The 26337-nt window shown below is 40.7% G+C and overlaps 1 protein-coding gene across 2 annotated transcripts; it reads right to left on the bottom strand.

Annotated features, from left to right (window-relative positions):
* Positions 1–541: 541 nt before the first annotated feature.
* Positions 542–25107, bottom strand: Klhl12 (kelch like family member 12). 2 transcript variants are annotated; one of them, XM_003474827.5, is made up of 12 exons: positions 24936–25107; positions 23049–23288; positions 17260–17413; positions 15552–15769; positions 9205–9354; positions 6494–6608; positions 5302–5408; positions 4155–4350; positions 3442–3600; positions 3056–3154; positions 2141–2327; positions 542–1969 (listed from the first exon to the last, which is right to left on the bottom strand). In XM_003474827.5, the coding sequence occupies exons 2-12, from the start codon at positions 23241–23243 to the stop codon at positions 1843–1845; spliced, it is 1707 nt and encodes a 568-aa protein (XP_003474875.1). In that variant the 5' UTR covers positions 23244–23288; positions 24936–25107; the 3' UTR covers positions 542–1842. The 2 variants fall into 2 exon arrangements, with proteins under 2 accessions (XP_003474875.1, XP_063095864.1); XM_063239794.1 differs by lacking the exons at positions 17260–17413; positions 24936–25107 and having other exon boundaries at positions 23049–23233.
* Positions 25108–26337: the final 1230 nt, after the last annotated feature.

Raw genomic sequence — 26337 nt, 5'->3', positions numbered from 1 at the left:
TCCCTCAACCCCTCGGGAAGACAGGACAAGCCATGGTGCACAGGGCAGGCTTCTGTTAGCAGGTGTAACTCATCTGCTGAAGAAAGGCTAGCAGGCTGTATCAGCGGCAGTGACTTTCCAATGGGGCTTCTCCTTCCTTCTGCTCTGGGAACATCAACATTCTTGCAATTCTGTAGCATTCTGGATGGCTGCTTATAGCATAAGGTGGAAAGCAAAGACAATGGGGGGGGGGGACGACTGAAGCCCTAAAATTCAAGTGGGTGGTAAATGAGTTCAAGAATGCCTCCTCTGTATTTTCTTTGGTTTTCAAGTAAATTCCAAGTATGAGAAGTGTGATCAAATACAGAAAATTCAGGTAAACATTTACTGATGAGGATCTCCATGGTGGTAAAATGCAACTTCTTAGTAAGTCTAAAGGAAAAACAGCAGAGCTACTTGGCAAACACACAGCTGACCAGATTGAAGACAGAAACTATAGCTAACCCTTGTAGATGTCCCCAAAAATGTCTGCTGAAAAAAAAGAGCTGCTTAGTACAAACTCTTAAAGGTATCTGAGACCATTTTAATATTTTCTTAAAAAAATACAAAGGAAATGAACTCTGTCAGTTAATACAACTCAGAGAAAGGAAAAAATGGGAGTTCCAGAGCAAAGGGAAAGTGCATCCTTGTTCAGGTCATCACATTCCCACACTTGCAGTACCCAGAAAACAAGAACTTCACTCTATGACACAGGAGAGCGCAGTATACAACAGCAGAGGTGCTGGAAATAACTGGAAAGAAACTAAATGCACCAAACATAGCAGTAAAAATCACTCTTTACCAGAATTGTGCCCTTGAAAAAAGTGGGGCAGTAATCAGGTAGCTGCTGCCACTCCCACCCCATCCCCAAATAAATAGTAAGTGTACCGGTGTAGTAGTATTTGTTCAACAAAGACAGACAGGCTTCCACCCATTCAAGACAAACACCGCTAGGGCTACATGAGCCCTAGCAGGGAATAAGACAATTGTAAAATCACAGGTAATTCTAGTTAATCCCCAGGCCATTTTGAACTTATGCTTATGCCATCTTCTCTCATCCCAGCATTTGTTCACTGTGTTATTCTCTCATGGTTTTCAGTGCCAAGATGTGTAATACTCTACTTTAGACAGACCTTGGGGAAATGAAAAGATCCTTCCAATAATATGTCTTCCTCAGGCTCCTAGGTTATACTTCAGTGGTGTTTCAGCTTCATTCACATGCCAGCAAATTCAGCTCACGTCATTTATTCTAACCTCAGTTCTGATATGCTAACCCTGTCCCCCATCACCAAGGGAGGATCACATGAATCTCTCCTCCTGGTGCCCAAGTTATGATGGGGATCTCCCTCCTCTTCGTTCAGAATAAAACTGTAGTGCCCCTAGCTACCTGTACATTAGGAAAGATATTTGTTCCTGGAAAAAAAAATACCAGCCTTGAGCTAGTATCCTTCCAGTTTTCCAGGGTGGACACTATTCACATCATTCTCCGCAATATGTGAGGCACAACATAGACATATTCTCCCAAGCGTGTGGGAAGTTATAAACAAAGGATGGTGTTCTCCAGGTCAGATGGAGAAGGACCCAGTCACTTACACCCATTCACTGTGCACTCTCTTCTGTTAAGTATCTGTTACCCACCTTTCTGAGGGACTTAGCCAGTGTGAGCAGGAGTATGTGTCAAATGAATACAATCAGCACTGCACTGGTGCCTGTAATCACTCTGTACACACAGTGTGGAGTAAGACATTCTGGATAGGATCCTTGATTTTCCCACAAACTATCCCTTGAACTAGTCGTTAGCTCTGGATGGTGCTCCAACAATGGTCACTTCTCTCGGAGAACACACACACCAGCGTCACAACGCTGGGTTCCCATGGAGGTCACCACTTCCCAGCTGTCAATGATAGGGTCATAGCACTCAATGCTACTCAGCAAGGAATTGCCATCGTATCTGGGAAGGAGGGGAGGAAAAAAAAAGAAATGAGTTTTTATTTCTTTACATGTATGCTCTTCATTAATATTCCACCACTCAAATCCTGTCTCCATCCACAAACAGGGACTGGATCACATAAACTCTTGCCGTAGATGTATGATGACACTACCTTACTTTCTAATTCCTTACCCTGCAATTGCATACAGTCTCCCCCGAAGCACTGTGGCTCCAACATAGCACCGTGGAGTGGTCATACTAGTAACAGTTGTCCAGGAATCAGTACGAATGTTGTACGCCTCAACAGAGGAAAGGTGGGCTGTGCCATCAAATCCCCCCACCACATAAATATGGTCATTCAGTAGGGCTACTCCAGCACCTGGAGAAAAGGGAATTAGCAAATGAATGGTACCAAGGCCAAGATATAAATTCCAGAAAGAAAAGATGGTTCTTAATGGGTAAATTCTAGAGTAGATGAGGGATACAGAACTTTCCCATACAGGCCTAAACATTGAGTGCAGCGAAATGATAAAGAGTTGAAATGGCTCTCTCCTTTATTTTTATTTTCATAAGCTGAGAGTTTACCCCTCTTCAGAAGAAAATAAAGGAGTAAAAAAAACAAAGTGGCAATAAAGGTGAAAGGAGGAGGAGGACCGAGGATTACAGTTCTGGTGTCACTTCTATACAGAGGAAGTAGAATGGAAAAGCACAGGGTCTTCTGTCCTACACCCTGAGAGGTCCACTTCAAGAAGCTCTTAGGGAAAGGGAACAGCTGCTCTTCTATCTCCTATCCAATGCATTAATTTTTATTTAACAGACACTTAATATATAACATAGGCACAAAACTGTATTAGGTAGTCTAGAATGCAGGAAGGTAACACAGAAATTTAAAAAATGAATAACATAAGACTTTTGCCCTGAAATTTGTAATATAGTTAGAAATTTAGGCTTTCTCCTAATTAGGGAAAACAGAGGGGAAGAGGAGACTGGAATCTTACTCATATTTACAGTAAATCTCTGGTTTACTCTGTCCTATGGCTAGCCCACTGCATATGGAAAGATGTGATAGCACTGTGTCTACTGTGCCCTCCCTCACATTGGTCTTACCAGAACGCTTGGTGGCCATTGGTGTAACATTAGTCCAGTGTCCTGTGTGGGGATCATATTTTTCAACTGAATTTAAGATATTCAAGCCATCATATCCTCCTGGAAGACAAAGAAGAGATCGTTCCAGAAAGAAAGGTATACCATTAGGCCCATTCCAAGCTGGTGGTCTCCAAGCGCTCTAATTCCAGTTTCAGTTCTCCCAGAGTTCTAATAATCCAAAGAGAACTTTTTGCTTACAACAGTAAGATAATTCTAGTAAATGGAAAATATATTGAGATAAACCAGAGTTTTTGTTGAAGTCCGTAGGAACTTAATTCTGGTAAAAAGGGATCCCACCCAGAGTTTGCTAACTATTGAATCCCTTGTCTGTATCCCAGCCTGAATACCTAGGCAGTAGATCACCCCGCTGGCCACTACTAGTCCAGCACCCTCTCGCGCTGTCTGCATGTCTCCCAGCATACTCCACTGGTCAATGTTTGGGTCATATCGCTCCATACTGGTATGGCGCCTGCTTCCATCAAAGCCTCCAGAGACGTAGATCATATCTGCTCAGAATGAACAAATTAGAGTATTAAAGAATGAGAGATTTCTAAGAACTCTTTTCTCTACAGGTTCCCCACAGGTTCTTCAAACGGCTGGGGGAAAATACAAACATAAAAAACAGTTTGCCCCAGCTGGCCTCAAACCTGTGATCCTCCTGCCTTAGCCTCCCAAGTAGTAGGGATTATAGGCATGTGATTATGCTTAGAAAAAAATTTTTTTAAATGGGCTAAGTCAATTAAATCTCAGAGATAAGAAGATAGCATAGCAGTCAAGGATATTTAGAAAGAATGATGTAAGATGAAATCCTTAAAAGTGTTCAAAGACTGCAAGGGAGTTTATAAAAATATAGCCGGTTCAGATCCAGCACACCAGAACATGAATTACCAACTTGTACTCAGTTTTGAAATGTCCACAAATATTGTACAACTTCTTTTAACATGCTATTTCCAAAAACAAAAAGACTATTTGACTGTACTGATTTCTCCTGTATATTCCATGGTCTTGCCAGAAGCAAACACATGGATCCAGCCACAATAAGATGAAACATTAAGCCTACCTCCTAGGGTGGTAGCCCCAGCAAGGCCACGTCGGACGTTCATCGGGGCCACAGAATACCAGACCCCATCCTCATCTGCTGTGTAGTCCAGGCATTCCACTGAACTGAGGCGGGAACGGCCATCATAGCCACCAATTACATAGATCCGGTCATGTAGGGAAACTGAGGCCACGTAACGTCTCTTGCGAGTGATGCTCTATGGATTTGGGAAGGAAGAGGTACAGGGAATTTCAATCATACAACTTTAGGCCTTAGCTTATTTCCAGCTAGTTTTTCTTTTTTTTATTGGTACCGGAGATCGAACTCACGACTGCCTGCTTGCAAGGCAGGCACTTATGCCGCTGAGCTAAATCCCCAGCCCCTCCAGCTAGTTTTTAAACAAGAGCTCACTATACAGTTCAGGCTGGCCTCAAGCTCATGGCGATTCTCCTGTTTGAGCTGAGAGCTGGAATCATAGCTGTGTGCCACCATGCCTGGCTGCAGCCGCTCATTTTTATGCTTCCTCACCTGTCTCCCTGAATCTCAAGGCAGCAGTTAATCAACAGGTACCTCACAGCTGATGCCTGCTACATGAAGTGCTTGCTATGTGTCCTCTAAAAGATGCAAGCTTTCAGCAAATCTCCTTCACTTCAAGGCTTCTGACAGATTTTGTAGCTTTCTATAACCCATATCTGACTCCTTTCCTTTTCATAAAGCATTGAGCTAAGAGACTGATATTACTCCAAAGTATTTCCACAATGGTAATCAAAGTGCCAGCACTCATAGATCCTAACAGGAAAGTTGACTAAAATATTTCTATTTTTTTTCTCAGAAATGCTTATTATTCAAGAGTATGGAAATAAAGATGTACTGAGGGAGATAAAAAATTCTCAGTTCAACTGAATACTCAACTCAATTTAACCCTGAGTTAAATTATAGCACACCAATGGAGCAGGCTGGTGCCTAAACAATGGCAGCCAGGTGAACTGAGTTTGACACATAGCCAGTGACATTTTTGAAGCCAAATCTTTTAATCTGAACATTCGAAAAATTGAATACCTACTGTGTATACAACAGTGTTACACTGCACTTAGGGCTGCATCAGTTAACATCAGTAGTCAGGGAGAGATCATTTAGGCTTTCTGCCATGGGTTCCACAGTCACTTACTGGCAAAAAGCTCCACTCCTGAGTCTTGGGGTCATATTTCTCAACCACGTCGATGGGAGACTGCTGGCTTCCAAAGCCCCCAACCACCAGGAGCACTTCATTGGCTCCTAAAGACAAAGGCAGAAAAGAACAAGCAACTTTAGGATCCCTGGCTTTGTAACTACTCCCAGGGGAGCATCGCACAGAAACAGTTCCTGGGTATACTGTTTTTCATGCCCAAGAGTAGTCTGAAATAGTAGACCCACCACATGCCTGCCTTGCAGGAACATGAATGTTGAGAACCTGAATCCTTGAAATGTAAATTCCTGGCAACCTTAAAACTCTAAAAGGTAAATTTGAATATACCACTATACCATTTCAACCTAGCTAGATGACTCTACTAACACAGTAACTCAGGTCCTAAGACCAGAGACATTCTTCGCTTTTCTCAACCTGGAAAACCCAAATTGGGAGGTTTGGGTTTGGCCCCCATCTTTTGTAATGGGAAGCGAAATTCCTCTAACCTTGTCATAAAAAAAATTGTGGCCTAAGACTTAGGAACCAAGTTACATATTTCAAAATCTCTTTTATGCGGCTATGTATCACATTCCTTGCCAATTCATTAAAACTACCAAGGCTTTGAAACAAAGTTCTTTTTTTTATTTTTCTACAGAAGCCATTTTGACAACTTTTATATTCTCTTCTTTCCTCTAAGGCTTTATTCTGATAAACTGTTTTTTATCAAAGAGCAAAATCAAAGGAAATTCTCTGTGCATCCTTTTCTACTAAACTCATGGGGTGGAGTCTGGCAGAGTTCTGGACAGTTCAATCACTATGATGACATTTAGACCAAGGTGATCTTACAAGCTACCTGCACTTGAGAAGGTAAATGTAGCACCTTAAAACTGACCAGAAACATGGATAAAACCCTAATGAGGCAATGAATCTGACAATGATAATCAATGGCTGCTATGATCAATGCAGGGAAAGTTAATAATAGTACCATCAGACATCGTGTTTCAGATTTAGCTCAGTCATAGGGTGCCCTCAACTCTGAAGCACAGTACCACAAAGAAAAAAAAGATTAAAAGCAGGGCTGAAATGAGGTCTTTGTAGTTTTTATAAAATTAATACAGTTCTTTTCAACTATATTATGGCACCTGCAAGAAGCAGATGAAAAATAATCCCCTCTTCTGCCAGGATGCCAGCTTACCTAGACGAGCCCTTGTCCGTGGGCCCTGCATTTGACTCCGAAGTTCAGGCCTCAGATGAAACTTCTTTGCTTCATCGACCAGATCCCTGCACTGTAAGCTACAGCGGATGAAAGGCTGAAATAAGCAGATAGTGGAGTGAGCCAAGTGGGCCATTTTCTAAAACTATAAGAGTAAAGTGGCACAGAGAATTAATTTAACACAGAAAGTCAGGGTCTTTAGAGACTCTGATTTCAGGATGACACCTGGTAATAACCATGCAGTGGGTTTCGAGAAGTGATTTTTAATTTTTTTTAATTGAGGTACTAAGAATTGAACTCAGGGCCTTCACATGAGGCTACATCCTCTGCCTCCCCATCTGTTTTTGGAGACAGTCTCCCTAAGTTGCTAAATTGCTCAACCTGGGTTGAAATCTGCAACTCTCCTGCCTCAGTCTCCTAGAATGCTAGTATTAAATGTATCTGTCCCCATATCCAACTTTATTTTTTTTCCTTTTTGGGTTTTTTTTTTTATGCTTATCTGTTTTATTGAAACAGGGTCTTACTGTGTAGTTCAGGCTGACCCTGAATTCACTATGTAGCCAGGCTAGTCTCAAACTCATGGTGATTTTCCTGGATTACAGGTGTGTGCCACGATGCCTGGCTTTTTTTTTTTTTTTTTTTTCCATTTTTAAAATAGGTAATATAGTACACGGATCACAAATCAAATGATACAGGGGGATAGGGGTACAGCAAAGTGACAGATTGCCTGCTTAACATGTACAAGGTGTTGTGTTCAATCCAATATAAAAATATATATATTTCCCATCTGCCTCTGTACTCATATATAACTTTTATTAATCTCTACATCTGGAGGTTATGTAGATACAAGTATATAATAGCTAGTACAACACATCCCCAAATTATGAGTGAGTTCTGTTCTGGGAGTACATTTATAAGTCAGATTTGTTCCTTAGTCTGAGTCTTATACACCTTTGACAAAAATAATGTATGTTGCTTGTGCTTTCTAGCAGCCCCTCCACATCATTGCTGCTTTTCCTCTTGTTTCTAGACATCCTGTCTTTAACTGAGCACTGTGCTACTGTAGACTGCTGCAGACAATGTCAGGCAGAGACATGAACCACTTCTGTGATTTGCACACATCTCCAGATTTTTATAATGTGATGTCCATTTGCATCTGTCAACGTTCACAACAGTAAGTTGGGGGCTTACTAATTTTTGTTGTGTTTTTTGAGACAGGGCCTCACTAGGTAGCCCAGGCTGGTCTCAAACTCTTGGTGATTTTCCAAGTGCGGCACCAAACCTGGCCTAACTAGTAAATATTTTAAGGGAAGGGTTTAGGGCCTCCATTGTTTTCCGGTGTTACAGGGAGGAATGTCTTCTCTGGAATAATTCCCCAAGGTTCACAGCGTTGTCAATGGCTATGCTGGTGTCTGCTTCCCTGGGTTCTTCATATCCTCCTTCAACTTGCTCTCCAGCTCCAAGACTGGCCGAATGAACTACAACAGCTCTCATGGGCTCTGGCTTTGTTGGGAATGGGCTGACCAAATGTCGAGGATCCTCTTGAAGCAGCAACTCTAAGTGGCTTTTCTTCCAGGTTTTGGTACCCACTCCTGGACCATGGCCTTTTAGGCTTAAAGGTCATTAACAGCTTGGCTACATTAGATCCATGTTATTTCAGTCTTCTGTTGTTTCTTTACACCCCATCTCTGTAATCTGCCTAAGTCTCACACAGTAAGTAGTGGATTTGGGATTTCAGTTGCTTAATTCTGGCTCCAGAGGCTGCCCCTAACTATGACGAAAAGAGACTCAAGGAGTATGTGCATGGTTGTAAGAAAGAAATTACCAACAGGTAAAAGTTAGTTTGAGATATGACACTAACCAACCAGCCCACAACTTTTCTAAGGTGAGTAACTGGAAAACTGTTTTTGTATTAAACTCTCCCAAAGATTCAACGCAAAAGAAACTTATTCACTGATCTGGGCCTTGCATACGTGTTAGAAGTCAGTTCTTCCAAAGTGTGACCCAGGTAACATAGGTGCAAATATAGTAAAAATCATGAAAACATATCACCAAATTATTGGACAAATACTGTTTTTAGTAAACTTAACACTGACCAAAGCTGATCCTAAAATGCATTAAACTATAGTACGTCTTTGCTGGCTTCCCTAAAGGTAAAAAAAAAAAAAAGTTTGCTAAGAAGTATCTTTGTCCCCCTCCCTTTACAGTTTTTAACAATTTACACTCAAAGGAAACAAAATTTATCATCTAATGTTGCTTAACTAAAACATATAAGGCATGTTAAAAAAATATGCACACAACAAAACACAAAATTAAGTAAAACCACCAATTTTCATTTGTGCCAGGAGCTCCACATGTCAAGTTACTTTTTCTTAGAAATATGCGTGGGAAAGACCCAGCACTGTCCTCTCTGACATTTCCAGAGGCAAAGCAGGAGACTATATGCCTTTATGAAAATGATCTTTCTTTCCGCCTCCCCTTTTATTAGAGTCTTGCCTGGTAGTTCAGACTGGCTTGAACTACATAGCCCATTCTGATCTCACTCACAGTGATCTTCCTGCCCAGCCTCCCATGGCCTGAGATTACAGTTGTGCACCACTATGCCTGACTAAAAATGGATCAATTATGAGTAACAGTACTAAGTGGCAAGAGCTAGTGAAGGTTTTAGATCCTGAGTGTCCTGCATAACTTACCTCAGTATCTATCACATCTGTAATGTACCTGGGGGTCAGCAGGGGCATCCTTACATACTGCAGCAAGTCAGGCAAGGACTCTTCGCGCTCCTTCTTGGCATGCTTCACCCAGTTGATGACAGCCTCGAAGACTGGCTCTTCAGAATCCACCTATGAATGTATAATCACACAGCATGGATTTCTGCTGTGCCAACTGGCTCACAATTTCAATAAATATCCAAGTTTACTTTCGTCTTTTTGCTGCCTATTGCCCACCACCATCATTCTCATCTTCCTCTTTTTAGCCTCTTTTCAGACATACAAAAAGAATTATCATCAGCTTACCTGAAAACAAACAAGAAAATTCAGTACTTAATAAGCCACTAGAATCATGTTAGCCTTCAGAAATTTTTCCAGTCCTGAATTTCTGGTATCAGTGGCAGGGCACCTGCCTAGCACACGGCTCTGGGTTTAACCCCAACATGAAGAGCAGTATGAAACAGAACCACCTTTGGACCGACCAAAGTTGCATGCTACTGTATTCCACATCTAGTGCCTGTGTTCTGTTGCCATCACCATTATGCCTGAGAGAAAGGCTGAAGGGAACGGTAAAGGAGATAAACCAAGGTGAGGGTGAACCACAGAGATCCACAAGGCTATCTGCTAAACCAGCTGCTCCAAAGCTAGAGCCCAAGCTAAAAAGGCTCCTGCAAAGAAGGGAGAAAAAGGTACCAGGAGGGAAGAAGGGTAATGCTGACACTGGCAAGGAGACGATGACCCTGCAGAAAACAGCGGCTCAGGCAGACCATGCAGAAAGCAGAAGTGCTGCAGATGCCAAGTGAAGTATGTGTATTTTTGATAACTGGGTACTCTGGTGACTGTACAGTTAGAAATACTGTTTATTTTTTTATCAAGTTTTATAAAAATGCAGAATTTTGTTGTACTTTTAAGCTATGTTGTTAGCACATAAAATACTTCCTTGGCATGCTTGTTTTGGAGGGGAAGGAGCTTAAATCGCTAGTTAAATGTCTCCAAGCCTGGACTGATGTGGGAAACAAACTTTTCCCTGTGAGTTTTGAGACTTCCTCTTGGCTCCCAGGAAAAGGGACTCCTTGATGTTGATACGTGGCCACCTTGGCATAAATCCTTTGTGGTGTGGGAAAACTCCCAGTTCATTCTATGTCCACCTTTCCTTCTCTGCCATCAGCAGACTTAACTTCCTTAAGTTCAGAAACCTACTGGGACCTGACTCTCACAAACTGATGTTACCAATGTGTCAGGCAATCTGGACTTGCCAGTGACATTGAGATGGTGTCCCACAAGACCAATGATTTCCTTTACTAAACTGTGGATCTTCAGACTAATAATTCTGTCATTTTTATTTCATTTCTTGAAACTCAAGGTGGGCTTGTGAAAAGTTGCTAAGCAAGTACCAAATGTGAAATATCAACTCTCACTCTTAATGTTCCCTGCTCAGAGCATCAAATGAAGACTTCATTTATAGTGGCTGATTTTTGCTAGTCCATCTAAGAAAGGATCTGAAAGTTGTATACAGTTAACAACTATGTGCCCAAGTCTTGCTTGAAATATCATGATTGTTTATGCACAGTACCTTTAATAAAGTTGGAAACATTTTGGGTTAGCAAAGAAAAAAAAAAAAAAACCAGCATGAGTAAGGAGAGGAGAAAGCTAATTATACTGTGATGAAAAAATCAGATAAGATTCTTGTTATGTGAGGAGGCAACTTTTTTTTTGATACCAGGGATCGAAATCATGACCTTGTGCTTGCCCACAGGTGCTTATACTGCTGAGCTAAATCCCTGGCAAGGGATTTAACTGGGAAACTGAACAATCTCTTTGTTATTATATACTATTTAAGAAGGGTTGTGGGAATATGAGACAAAACAACATGGGAGTTCCTGATTTACACTGATGAGTCAGGGAAGGGCTCCCTGAAGATGCAAAAAAAACCTGACAGCTGAGGAATGAGTAGCAGAGAACCATGGTGACTATTTCAAGTAGACAGAAGAGCATATCTGGAAGCACTAGACTAGCTGCACAGTTCCATAGGGCAGCCATCAGCCATGTGTGGCTATTTACATTTATATTAACTAAAATTAACTAAAACATTTAGCTTCTCAGTCATAATAGCCACATTTCAGCTGGGTGTAGTGGCGCACGCCTGTAATCCCAGTACTACAGAGGCTGAGGCAGAGGACCACTGTAAATTTGAGGCCAGGCGGACTATACAAGAGACTCTGTCTCAACCTCACCCCAAAAAGTCACATTTCAAGTGCTTAACAGTAATGTGGATAGTGGCTATCAAGCTGGACAGTACAAATCATTTCCATCTTCACTGAATTTTCTTTTTTTTTTTTCTTTTCGTTTTTATCGTTACCAGGGATTGAACTCACGACTGCCTGTTTGCAAGGCAGGTGCTTATGCTGCTGAGCTAAATCCCCAGCCCCTTCACTGAATTTTCTACTGGACAACATTATCCTAAAGCTGAAGAGGTAAAGAAGAGGCATTAGGAAAGTGTATTTTATACTAGTAACAAGAAATCACTAAAAGAGGGGCTGGAGATTTAGCTCAGCAGCATAAGCACCTGCCTTGCAAGCAGGTGGTCGTGAGTTCAATCCCCGGTACCAGTAAAAAGGAAAAAAAAAAAAGAAGAAATCACTAAAAGATTTCAAAGAGACTATTACTATGACCTGTTTTAGTTACTTTTTTCTTATTGAGACAATACTCGACACCCACAACTAAAGAGGAAAGGTATATTTTGGCACACAGTTTGTAGAGGTTTTAGTCCACAGTTGGCTAGCTCCAAGGCAGGGTGGCACGATAGAGGACAAAGAGTTTACAATATGCCAGCAAGCAGCAGATCTCTCAAGGGAAAAGGAAGAGGAGAGAGAGAGACACTTTTAGGCCACACCCACAGTGACCTACCTCCTCTGACTAGGCTTCACCTCCGAAAATCTGATTTAGCTATGAACTTATCAGTGGACTAATCCAATGATCCATGATCCAACCACTTCCCCGAAGCCACACCTATGAACACATGAGGCTTTGGGGGACATCTAGATATAAATCACGATGTGGCCATATTAGTGTTTTGCAAAGATTACCCTAGCTACCATGCATAGAACATTTTAGAAGGGCTTGAGAACACAACAATCAGCTAGATGTTACTCTGGCACAGTCTGGAAAATGTGATGATATTAAAACTACAGTAGTGGTAAGTGCTTATGATAAAGAAAGAGATGTACTAGAGAAATACTTTTAAATGGGAGGTTGACTTAATCCAGCTGCTAAAGTATTCAATGCAATGGACAGTGCAGAGGGGTGTCCATGATTTGAAACATTTTTGTTCTTATTAAGAGAATGACTGGTAAAAAGTTTTAAGCAAATATATATTATACTCTGGTACATCCTAGGTTTAAATTATATATATCAATTGAGTGAACAGAACTTACTTTACTTAAGACAAATTACCATAGAGGAAAAACAGCTAAAATGAAATAGGGGGAGGACCTCCAACATTAATGTGTAACTATGGAGAAAAATATTTTTTCCATAATTCATTTTCACAAAGATTCCTCTCATGTTCACTCATGTTGGTATTTTCATTTAATTCTCAGAACAGCCCTATGTATTAAGTACTAATACTTGTATTTTTTTTTTTTTTTTTGTCTTTTTCTTTTTTATCGGTAATGGGGATTGAACTCACAACTGCCTGCTTGCAAGGCAGGCACTGATGCTACTGAGCTAAATCCCCAGCTACTTGTCTGTATTTTATAGAAGAAGAAATGGAAGGTTAACAGTTATGTAACACACATCACAGGCCAAGACCAGACCCAAATTTGACTAGCAAACCCATACTGTCTTAAAACAGTGGGAAGTGTGTAACATATTAGTTAAATATTATTGTTTAACTTAATAAAAGGAAGTGTTGGCCACTGGGAGTCAGACATCTGGTTCCTATATCTGGCTGATATATGGAACAGAAAAAAGAACAGAAAAAACACTCATTTGCTGTCCTTTCAGATAAAAATCAAAGCATTATCTTGACACATACAGTATAAGGAAAAGTATACCAATGAGCTCTCCAACTGTTCATTTTAGCTCCTGGATATGATTAGTTATTTGCTCTTTGTTTCTTTATTCCAAAAGTCTTATACAATCCTAAAACAAGTGATTTCAATAATTGCTTCCTGATGGGGACAATTAGAAGCAAGCTGACCCCACGAGGAGTTCAGAATCTAGTGGTTAAGGAAACAGACTAGAGGAGAATGCCTGGATCTGAATCCTGTCCACATCAGCTGGCTGTGGTATCATAGTTAACCTCTCGGCTTTGGTTCCTTTCTCTGAAAATATGAGAAATAAGATCAAATTTAGAATGGAAGCTCTGAGGCAAAGGGACTGGTGTCTGTCCTGTTCATACCTAGATCCCAGCACATAGAGCTGTCCTGGACACAGTAAGAACTCAATAAACATCTGGTATAAGAACCAAGAGTAAATACTGAAGCCAGTCATTGTAGAACATGCCTATAATCCCAGCACTGGGGAAGCTGAGAATAGAGGATCACCTCAAGATCAAGGCCAACTAGGCCAGCCTAAACTACACAGCAAGACTGTCTCAAAAACCCGAAAAACAAAAACAAAATAAGAAACTCAGAAAGTAAATGCTGAGTAAATATTGGCTATTTTATTATCATATGCAGAGAATTTCAGGTCTGTAGTACTCATTGTATTCAACATATTTTCTAATACATGAGTAAGAAAAACCAAGATATTCCAGTGGATTGTCAATTTCCAAATCTAAAGAATATGGGTTTGGCTTTCACTGGCATGGCGGCATGTCCTGCATCCTGAGGGCAACAACTAAGCTTTATCAAATTCTTGATTCAGCAGTCAATTGTTACAGCAGCCGCTCTGGGCTGATATGGGGAAATGAATGTCAAGTGGGGAAATAAATCTTTTCTCACTGAAAAATTATGCCACTAATGTACCCTAATGAGCTTTGCCTCAGAAATCACTAGGAAAAAATACAAAGAAAATTGGTCTAAAATGTGGTAATAAGTATATTTAAAACTTACTATACTACATAAAAATCCCAGTTCTAACAAAATAAATCAGGGAGTGATCATTTGGCCTACAAGTATATTATACAACCTCTGCAAGCAGCAAATTCTTCCTACTGCAATTTTAATCAAAATTTGATTCCTTCCCATAAATCTTTTGTTTAAACTAAGATACCTGTGGAGGTGCCACTAGCTTCTGAGAATACACTAACTTAAAATCTATTTTCCTCTGATCATCAGAGAAGAGTAAGGAGGAGAAAACAAAAATGAACTCTTAGCTTGTCTCAATAATCAAGTATCTCCTAACTGGGGGGAAATGAATCTAACAGGTACATTTATTCTCTCACTTGGTTCTACTAGATATTTTTCCAGAAACTACCAACTAAATTAAAGAACCAAATCATAGGAATTTAATGCGATGGGCTCCAAAAATATCTGTTAGTCCTATAATGGATTTTTTCAATCCTAATTCTCAGCCTAATAACACAGATGTATATACAAAACTCTGCTAACATACTGTTACTCTGATTCAGAATTAGAACTGAAAATACACAAAAAGGAAAAAAAAAAACACCCCCAGAATTCAGACTAAGATTCGGCAGTGTTTGGTCACTGAAGAGCTGCCCGGTGCGGTGGTTTTACCTCTCCGTCTTTTAGAGTAGTGAAGCCCTGCTCTATAACGTTGAGTCCATCCTCCTGCACCTCCAAGAGACTGTTATAATCTGGTTCATGTTTATGCAGATCTTCACTAGCAAACTTGTCTCTTCCTTTTTGATCCACTTTGGGGAAAAGTTTTCTTTCTTTTATGTAATTAACATCCTTGCTTTGTATAGGCCCATTATTCTTTAATACAGATAGATAAACAGACAAGTTTCTGAAAGTAAGAATTGTATCTCACTGAGTTTTGGATCCACAGCACCCAGCACAGTGATTGCTACATCGTATACATTTTCAAAATATTTTCTCAAATGAGTGAATGTGCAACACATTAGTTTGGAAGAATTTACTTCCAATTTCTGCTTATTCTACACTCTGATTCTCAAATATTGAGATCATATGTTTAATGGAAGAAAGTGGCAAACTCCATAAAGATACAAATACACTGAAAGCTTTGATGTCAATATGGACAATTCATTACAAAGCCCTGATACAGAAACAGTAACTCTATCTTACTTTGCAAGTTTTTAATGGCTCAGTTGTTGTTATTATTTGTTTGTTTGGGTGCTGGGAATCATATTCACAATGGCCCAGTTTTAAAAAAACCAGAACACCAAGCCTAAACTGTACCTGAATTTCATCACACTTGATTAGCTTCTCCACCTCTCCTTGACTTAGAAGAATGAATTCTTCATGCTGTACCACTTCAGGAAAATGCTTCTGGCTAAAAACCTCAGCCGCCTGCATCAAGTCAACACAGTTGTGAGTTTCAGCAAAATCCCTGATACCCAGGCAATTAGAAGGGTCCAGCTGGCTTTCTAGGAATTCACAGCAGGCTTGCTTCACACCTAGGAAAAACACAAAAAGTGAATTTAATTCAAGATACTTGGCCAGGGGTAAATTTGTTGCATAGTCTTGAATCTCAGCATCTTCTCTATGTGTTATACACTGGCTCAACACATAAGACAGATTGCGGGGGGTGGGGGTGGGGCAGTACTGGAGTTTGAGTCCAGCACTTTTGCATTGAGCTACATCTCCAAATCTCTAAAGTACTTTTATTTTGAAAAAGGGTCTCGCTAAGACACTAAATTGACCAAACTAGACTTAAACCTGCAGCTTCAAATCCTCCTGCCCCAGCCTTCCCAGCATACTGATATTACAGAAGTGAGCCACTACACTTGGTTATAAAATTATAATTTTTTAAAAAATGCATTATTTATCTATTTAGTCTTTTTGAGATACGATTTCACTATGCAGTTCAGGCTGGCCTTGAACTTCAAGTAATCTTCCTGCCTCAGCCTTCTGAGTGATGGGATTACAAATGCATACCACGCCTAGCACTAAAATTAGAAATTTTATCCTAAAGGAAATCGAATGCTATTGCTATCTTATGCACTGTATCACTTTCAATAAAACTCATATTTGTCTCTGCTTCATCTTTAAAATGAGTATGACAAAATGAACTGCTTCCAAGGACACTGGTACAATTAATTAATCAAAAACTAAAACTCTTGGGAACCAAACTATAAAACCAATTACTAATTTGGCACAACATATCTGTTTTTCTACTGTACATCAAAACCTACTAAAAAATTTCAGTGAAGAAAATACAGAAGATACTATGAATGGTCTCATATTTGTCTAACTGAGAAGTTCAGAGTAGGGGCTGGGATGGAGCTCAGGGGTACAACATTCATCCAGGGTTCAACCCCTAGCACCATATATACATAAAAAATATTCAGGGTATAAACTTATTTCAATCTTGCACTGAAAGTAGAAAATGTTTCAATTATGTACACACAAAAACAAAACAAACTGAGTGTGGTGGTACACACCTATAATTCCCGATACATGGGAGGCTGAGCCTCTGTATACCTCTGGCTATCTGCTGGCCAGACAGATGAATGGCATCCATGTAGGCAAGGAACACTATGGGTTTCTTTTCTTTTCTTTTTTGGTACTGGGAATTGAACTCATGACCTCGTGCTTGCCAGCTAGGCATTTATGCCACTGAGCTAAATCCCTGGCCCTCTTTCAGTTCTTTACAGCAATATTATAAGAAAGAAAAATACATATACCATTCATTCTTTCACTTTTGTAAAAACAGAAAAGATGTACATGGTCTTTTACAGAGCTAAATACTCATATTTTGACAGTTCCCTTGTATTGACAATGACATCTCTCAACATCCCTTTTTTTAGTTGCTCAAAAATTCCAAAGCCACAGACCATAAACTTAAGTGTCTAGTCTTGCTAAATTTCATGATGGAGCTGACATCAATTTTAAACATTCCCAGGAGTAATTTGTCATGAACAACAGCAATTTTTAATGTCTGTACCTTTCAGCTGAAGCAGACAGGCTGCAGGGAGCAGTTCTTGCACATTCTCCACGGTCACATGTACTGTTTCTGTGTACACAAAGTCCAATAGGATTTCCATGGTAGAGGCAGTTAAACCTTGGATATCAACATAAGGTTTCCCTTTCTCTGAAAGCTGAAATTCCATAGGTATTAATGAATAGTAGTTATAGTTCAGGCAGTTTTCCTGGGAGTCCCTCCTTTCTTTATCAGACTAAATCATATGTTATAAAGTAATCCATAAAATTGCATATAAAAATTCTCTTCCATATGCTACATCCAAAGAAATCCCACCACCAGGAGTCTCATGGCCCTTTGCCTTTTCTTTTAAAAGAGAAAAGGAAGAATGAAAACAAAACCAAAATCCTATTGCCTCAGAGCATTTGGTACCCACAGGAGACAGCACTGTCCCTGCAACCTGTCTGGGCCATGACAAGGAGGGCTATAAAGATCACCAGTGTGTCTGGCTGTGTTCCTGCAGTCCACAGCCCACTCCCCTGCCCAGGTCCACTTCTCAGACCCACACCCCTGTAGGTTAAGTTGTTTTCTCCTCCTAGGAGGTGAAGCGGCTGACAGTAGGAAAGGGGAGAAGACATTTTATAAAAGAGTATTATCTCTAATTATTTTTATTCAGATTTTTTTAAAAAGTGCATCCTCCAAAATATTATACTTTAAATTGGGTGGGGTGGTGCACTGCTATAATCCCAGCATTCTGGGAGTCTGAGGCAAAAGAATCCCAAGTTTGAGCCCAGTCTGGGTAATTGAGCACTTACTTAGAGTCCTTGTCTCAAAATATAAAAGGGCTAGAGTAGTTCATTGTGAAGGCCTTAGGTTCAATCCCCAGTACACCCCTCAAATATGGAACTTTTAAAATGGAGTAGGCAGTTATTTGTACTCCCAGGCATACACAGAATTAGAAAATTAATTTCAATAATAATTTAAAGTCTTGATTCTATCTTAAAACCAACACAGAAATATAATGTAAACGTTCCACAAACATACAACTAGTTTCCCTGAACTTGTAAGATAAAACAACTTAAAACAAATTTAATTCTCATAAACGAGTCTATGGGTTATAGCTGCACATCCTCCAGGATTACCAATTTCCTATCATCTGCCCTTACATTACACTGCGTGACAACCAAAAGGAACAGGCAGATCACTGTAAAAAGCTTTCTTCTTCAACACTGAATAAAATTGAGCTGTTTGATAGTTTTTTAAAACACTAGGTCACTGGGGATGTAGCTTGTGGTAGAATGCTTGTCTAGCAGGTACAAAGACCTGGGTTTGATTCCCAGTGCACATGTGCACAAACATATACAAGTTTCAAAATAGTAGGTTAACTCCATTTTGGGGTTCTTTAAATAATGAATACTAATGAAGCGACATAATCACAGAAACTGGCTTAATTAAGAGTGGAAATCCTAAAAAAAAAATAAAAATAAAAAAGAGTGGAAATCTTAAGCTAAGCATGATGGTACATAACTATACTCCGAGCATTTAGGAACTAAGACAGGAGGGTCTCCAAGTTTGAGGCCAGCCCTGGTTACATAAGGAATTCAAGATGGGGATAAACTACCCAGTGAGATCCTATCTCAAAAAAATAAAAAAAATTTTAAAAAGTAGACAACTTCAACATTACAGAACAGTGAACTAACTGAAAGCGAATCCCTTATGAAAAGTTTACTAAACTTTAGTTTAAAAATTCATATTATTCACAAAACTCCCAACACACTTCCTTTGTGAACTAAATGGTTTTGATATCTGTCAGCCTAGACAGTAATCATGAAAGATTCTTTACCAAAGTCAAACCCAAATCAAATCCTAATGTTAAAAAACATTACTAATGCGGCTGGGGATTTAGCTTAGCGGCATAAGCGCCTGCTTTGCAAGCACATAGTCATGAGTTTGATCCCTGGTACCGGTAACAAAAAAAAAAAAAAAGTTACTAGTACATTATTTGGGGAAAATATATTAGGTTTATTAACACTAAACGCAGATATTTAAAAACAAGTACTATCACAAAAGATTAAATGCATTCAGTAATTACTAAGAATACAAGCATTCCAGAAGTTTCTTGTTCAATATATGAGATACATTCCTATTACTCAAATTGTTCAATTATGGAAATGATTTCATTTATGTAGGAATCTATTTATATTTGTAGTTTTGATTTACAATCAGTCCATATGCTTTTCATTTACTATTATTTTATCTGATTCTCACAGCACTCAGTAAAGCAGTTAAGTTTGATATGTCTGCCACTTAAGAGACAGAAGATCTAAAGCTAAAGTAGTTTTGTGACTTGATCAGGGTCACTTAGTTACTAAAAGCTAGGTAAAACCCAGGGCCCTGCCCATGGTCCTGTGATTTCTTTTTTTTTATTGGTACTAGGGATCAAACTCATGACTGCCTGCTTGTAAGGCAGGCGCTTGTGCCACTGAGCTAAATCCCCAGGCCCGGTCCTGTGATTTCTTAGGTGGGCACTTAAGGAGTGTTTCAGGGCTAGAAGAGTATGAAGAACCATTTCATTTTACAGATCCTCCCAGTGAAATAAGATGACTGCCAAAGTTCACACAGAATTACTAAAAGAACTAAGCCTAGAACCCAGGTCTGGACTCATTTCTCTTAAACTGGTCACTCTTAAAAGTAAAGACAGAACCATATGGCATTTTCTTGTCTGGTAGTAGTTTTTATTCATTTATTTATTTTTTAGTTTTAGTTTTTTATTGGTGCCAGAGATCAAACTCACGACCAAGGCAAGGCAGGCACTTATGCTACTGAGCTAAATCCTAACCCCCATGGTAGCACTTTTTGAAGAAAGAAATAGCCAGTTGTGGTGGCTTATATCCAGCACTTGAGAGGCTGAGGTTGGAGGATCATTGTAAATTCAAGGTCAACCTGACCTACACAGTGAGACCCTGTTTTAAAAAAAAAAAAAAAAAAAAAAAAAAGTACTGATGAGAAAAATAATGCTTTTGTAAAATTTCTTACTAATTTCTAAATGAAAAAAGAACTGTAAATTTTCTTCAACATGCCAAAAAACAGGATGCACAATAAATATGTAACTAGCAGCCCGCAGTCATTTCCCTGCTTAGCAGCTGCTGGGTAACATTCTCTTTACCCAGCTAAATGCCAACTATTTCTGATGCTCTTGAGAGGGTATCAGGGAGAACTGTATAGGACTGGGATCTACTCACGATCCTGTACTTGCCAGGTAAGCACTGTGCCACTGAGCTATATCCCTGGCCTCCAGGATCTGTAATGTTATATCAGACAAAAATCACTTGAAAGTTAGTCTGGCTTAGCTGAAATGACCTGTCAGATTTCTGTTTTTCCTACATGTCTATGTGACTGAACATTGTCTGACAGCACCATAAACCTTAATGGCTTTAAAGCTAGATTGCGCAATATAAAAATCTGTATTACAGCAGCTGAGACACAGAAGTCCAGAACTGGGCTTTGGACTCAGAAGTTACAGAATTAAATCCTACCTCTACCAGCCGGGCATGGTGGTGCACATTTGTAATCCCAGCATGCAAGAGGCTGAGACAGGAGGATCACTGTGAGTTTGAGGCCAGCCTGGGCTACCAAGTGAGTTCAAGGCCAGCCTTGAAAACTTTTCTCAAAAAGACAATAAATAAATAAATCCTACCTCTATTATTTCAATGTCATATGGTTTGGGACAAGTCATGTAACATATCCTTCACTTGTAAAAGGAGATGATAATACCTATATCTAGAGCAAGATAAACATGTAGCACAGTAGCCTGTCCACAAGAGTAGTTATTATCATTATTATGATACTACTAATCCCACTCAGACCCAGCAGCAACATCTTCACTAAGGTGACGGACTAACTAAATTAAGTACTGGTGGTAAGAAAAACTTTTCTTTTTGAGACAGGGTCTTGCTACATAGTTCAGGCTGGCCTCAAACTTGTGGTTATCCTCCTGCTTCAGGCTTTCAAGTGCTGGGGTTACAGCCATGTGCCACCATATTTGATTTAGAAAACCTTTTTAAGAAGTCTTGTCATAGCCAGATATGGTCCTGCACACTTACAGTCCCAGCACTCTGAGAGACTGAAGCAGGAGGAGCAAAGGTAGAGCCCAGCTTGAGCAATTTAGCAACTCAGTGAGACGCACCTCAAAATAAAAAAGATAAAAAAAGACTACAGAGCTGGGCATGGTGGCATACACTTATAATCTCATCTAAGCACTTGGGCCAGCCTGAACTATAAAGCAAAACAGTCAACCAAAACAAATAAATGAAAAAGAAAGTGGGAACACAGCTCAGTGTGAAGGCCCTGGGGTTGATCTCCAGTAAATGTTCCCTCAAAGTGTTACCATAATGAAACATTTCAGGCTTATGTCTAAGTATAGGTGTACATCTATAATCCCAGCACTCAGGAAGCGGAGACAGGAGGATCATGAATTCAAGGCCAGCCGGACTACATGCAAACCTGTTTCAAAAAACCTAAACCAAAATATAAAGGTTGTGGTATAGCTCAGAAATAGAGCATTTGCCTGCAATGTGCAAAGCCCCAGCACCTCATAAAACAAAAACAAAAAATCCACAGTGTTCTCTTCTGTTCAGCTTTCTTAGAATATCTCATATTATATTTGACTGACTTACTTTACATCTCAGAGGTTTTTCCAGGTAGCTACTAAGCAGCCCAGGTTGGCCTTGATCTCACATTTCCTGCCTCAGTCTCCCAGGTGGTTAGGATTAAAGATGTGTGCCACCACACTTGGCTAGTATTTCTTTCTCCCTTTCTCCTTTGGCTTCTTTTTTTGTGGTGCTGGTGACTGAACCTGAGCCTTGCACCTGCTAGGCAAGGCAAGCACTTTATTACTGAGCTACACCCCTAGACCATTAGTCTTCTGTAAACAGTACCCTTTTTCTTGTTAAGCCAAGGTTTTCCTAATTTCCTTTGTTAATAGTTTATACTCCTGTTTGTAACTTGAAAAGTATTTCTAAGATAACAATATGTAATCTATTAACTAGTGATTTCCTACTGTTCATTTTTTTTTGAAATTCTGTATAACTTGTACCCTTTTTCTGTTTTTTTTTTCTTTTTCTCCTTAAAATTAAAAAAAATAGTTTATACTCCTGTTAGTGTGCTTTTTCCAAATTATACTCTTTATAGCAGGTATGGGGCATATTACTGTAATCCCAGCAGGGGAGGCTGAGGCTGGAGGACTGCCAGAAGTTTGAGGCCAGCCTGGGCTACATAGTTCAAAGCCAGCCTGAACTGTATAGCAAGATCCTCTCAAAAACAAAAAAAAAATTACACCCTTTACATTTCCATAGCCATTCATTAAATTCTCCTCTTCCTCTCATCAAAACTACTCTGAATCTGATGCTGAGAGAATGAAATCTGATTTTCTTTACATGTGTGTTTATGTAGGACTGATTTTTGAGACAGGATCACTATACAGTCCAGGCTGGTCTCAAACTCAGGATCTTTCTGCTTCATTTCAGTCTTACAACTGCTGAAACTGCAGGCAGTGTCTTCATATATTGGTAGAAGGATTTGATGAGGACTGATTTCCTCACTTCTTTCCTTTCTTCCTCCCTCCCTAACCCTCTGATACTTTAGACAAAAACTGGAAGACAAATTTGAAAATAATAAATAAAATCCAGCTGGAAGTGATGGCATACTCCTATCATCCAGGAGTATTTAGAGTTTAAGACCAGCCTAATCTATATGGGGGCCTCCAGGCCAGGCTGAACATCAACTCACTTGTGTAGCGACAACTCCCCACGTACCTCACTAGTGAACATGGCACAAAAGTAGTCACTGCAGGCAGCCAGCACAATCCGATGGGCAGGAAAGTCTTTCTGCTCTACTCTCAGCGTCACATCACAGAGGGTATTGCTCTTTCTGAGTGAGTTCATTGAGTTGAGGATGGATTTAGCATGGGTATTTGTCATGATGTCTTTGGGGGCCATAATGCCTCCCATCAAGCAATATGGAGGAAGAACAAAAGGGATCTTTGGATTCTGCAACTACAAGAGAATAAAATAAAGAGCACTTGTGAATAAAGTGGGAACTGAACATCCTTAATTAGCTTTACTAATTCAGGAATGAAGAGGCTTCCCCAGATCCAAAGAGAATCACCACCACGACCTCAACATTAACTTTCTAAGCGAAAGTTACCTCTTCTGCAGGAGGTGGTGACACACAGCAGTAATCTCTTTTTTTTTTTTGTCTTTTTCATTTTTATCGGTACCAGGGATCAAACTCACGACTGCACACTTGCAAGGCAAGTGCTTATGCCGCTGAGCTAAATCCCCAGCCCCTCACAGCAGTAATCTCAGTGCTCTGGAAGGCAGGGGCAATAGGATTACAAGTTTAATCCTTGCCTGGCCAACCTAGCAAGACATACCTTTTTCACTAAACAACACTTTGACAACTATTCACATAGAATTTAAATTGTATTGGATAATAATCTAGAGATAGTTATAGTATATGAGATATGTGCATAGGTTATATACATATGCTATTTTATGTAAAGAACATCAGCATACAGAGATTTTGGTATGGTAGGGGCAGAGGTTCTAGAACCAATCTCCAGTAGACATCAAGAAACAATTTCTGCCAGGCATGGTAGTGCAGACCTGTAATTCCAGCACTCAGGAGGCTGAGGCAGGAACAAAGTGAATCCAAGGTTCAAAGCAATCTTAACTGCACAGCAAGACCATGTCTTAAAAAGACCAAAAAAAAAGGAACAATTTCTGTGGAATGAAATGGTGGTTATTAAGATAGTTAGGCAGTTATTAAGATAAGGTAGGTAGTTATTAAGATAAGTTTTTTATTTTAAATTCAAAACATTCTGAGACGAGTCAATAAAAGAACAGTGGTCTTGGGATACTGAGGTAGGATGACTGCTGCGAATTGAGAGCAGCTTGGACTGTACGGCAAAATCCCTGTCTCAAAAAAAAAAAAAAAACCCAAAAGTCCATTACTCAGTTATAATTTTTGAATATGAAAACAACAGGCTACATTCTCCTCTAGTTCTGTTTACAGTTACCACGTTACTCTATAAATACTCTAGACATTTCTCCAACAACTCAGCAAGATCCATTTTACAGGAAAAGAAGGGATTCAGCAAAGCTTATGTTTTCAAAAAAAAATTTCTTATGTCAGCTCTGAGGGTGCAAGAAAGGTCTAAAGAAATGTTCACTGACTGTGAAGATTTTCTGGGGCGCTACCACAGAGCTCTCTGTGCCAGGGCTTTAGAATGTATGGCAAAAAAGAGTCATCTCAGTGCAGAATGGTCTTTGTCCTGTCTCATCTAGCAGTCATTGAGACCTTTCCCTCTCAGCTTTCGGAAGGGATCTGTTCTCTAACTTAAGATAACATCTGAATAGAAGTGTTCCACCAAAGATCAGAGGTGGAAGAGGGGTACCAAATTCTAAAAGGCTCAACTGCAAACTAGGAAACAGCACCAAGTTTACAGCTAGCGTCGCGGGACAGATGGATAGGAGGGGCGCAGCGCAGAGGACAGTGGAGAAGGGACCTTCCAGAATAGATGCTTGTCAGCCTCAACCCAATTCCACACAGCAGGGAGCCGAAGGGTGGGGGCGGGGCCACAAGAGGGAGCTGACGGTAGGAAAGAAAGGGCTGGCTCACACCAGCTCCCCGTAACTCACCTCTGTTCCGGGCCACCCAGCCAGCGGGGACCGGCCCCGCCAGAGGAGATGGGGTGGCCGCGGGGCCAGCAGTGGGCTCAGCCGGGGCAGAGCGCCGCCGCCCAGGCCCAGGGGCTCTGGAGGCGTCGCCGTAGTATTCCCGGCTCAGCTCTCCAGGCCGCGCGAGTTGATGACGTTAGGGTCGGGCCCCACCTCCCAATCGGGCCCCGCCCACTTGCGGACCGAAATCGTGTCACGTGACGAGCTCGCGGTATGTGACTCGCGTGGCCCTGGGACTCCAATTTTAGTGTTTTGAGAAAGCTGGAGACGCTGGAGAAAGGTGGGCTGCGAGGGAGAGGGCGGAAGGTCTGCAGCCCAGTAACCTACCGAGCCTGAGTTTCTCTCACGAGCCTGGAGATCGGCGGATTGAGAGCATCGCTAGGCTTTGTGTGTGTGTGTGTGTGGGGGGTTGATTATAAGGAATAACCTTTACCTGCGACGTAGCCGGGTACCCACTCAAGTCGAGAAGACTCCTAGAGGCTGCACAGTGCTTCGGGTCCATCATCCACAGCTGCCTTTCTGGGCGCCCACCGCTGTGGTGAGAGTCTCGAGAGTCCCGGGGTTCTCTGCATCATAATAAGCCTGTTCGCGCCGCCGAGGTGTTCGGTTTCACTCTTAAGACCATGCAGTGAAAGGAACTTGCTCCCACCAGGGGGACACTCCGGAAGATTCTTTTTAGAAAAGTTCTGTAATCCTTATCTCCACTGTCCTCTGCTGACTTTTCACCGTGTTCAGGAATTTTGCTTCTCATTGATTTCGGCGCGTTTATGTCAGTGTCTGAGAAGGAAAGATGTTACTTGGTTCAGCATGTGTGAATGTTCAAACTAAGTGTGTTTGGCTATAGTTGGGCCTTTAAGTTGGGCCCAGTCCTCACATATGCTAGGCAAGCGCTCTACCTTTGATTGACTGATTGATTAATTGATGTTTTCTGGAGACAGGCTCTCTCTGTGTGGTTCACAATTGTCTTGAATTCACTGTTCAGTCCCAGGCTGGCCTCCAACTGTGGGGAAATGTGACATAAAACAGAATGTTTACAGGAGCACCTCCTCCTGAAACTAGCTTAGGCAGGCCTTCTCAACTCCACACACTAAGATCGCAATTGTTACAGTTACAAGGAGAGTCTGCTGCTTGAACTCCAGGAACACCTTGTCTCTAAGAATCTCTTCAGCCACTCAGGCCTGCAAGCCCATCAGGCCCCACTCTTACCACCTAAACTAGACAATTGAGATTGATGGTGAACCTTCTAGCCAGCCAATGAGCAAAAGGTCAGCTACCCCGTTAGGATGTATAAGGAGATGCTATTGCAGCTAGGTGTGCTCACACCCTTCTGCAAAACTAAAAACTTCACCAACTAGATTTCTTG

This window comes from Cavia porcellus, unplaced genomic scaffold, assembly GCF_034190915.1.
Source record: "Cavia porcellus strain 051 isolate PalLab524CR breed Dunkin Hartley unplaced genomic scaffold, mCavPor4.1 scaffold_29, whole genome shotgun sequence".
In the NCBI taxonomy this organism is placed as follows: Eukaryota; Metazoa; Chordata; class Mammalia; order Rodentia; family Caviidae; genus Cavia; species Cavia porcellus.
The sequence above is the reverse complement of the archived record's forward strand: the minus strand, read 5'-3'. Positions and strand labels throughout refer to the sequence as shown.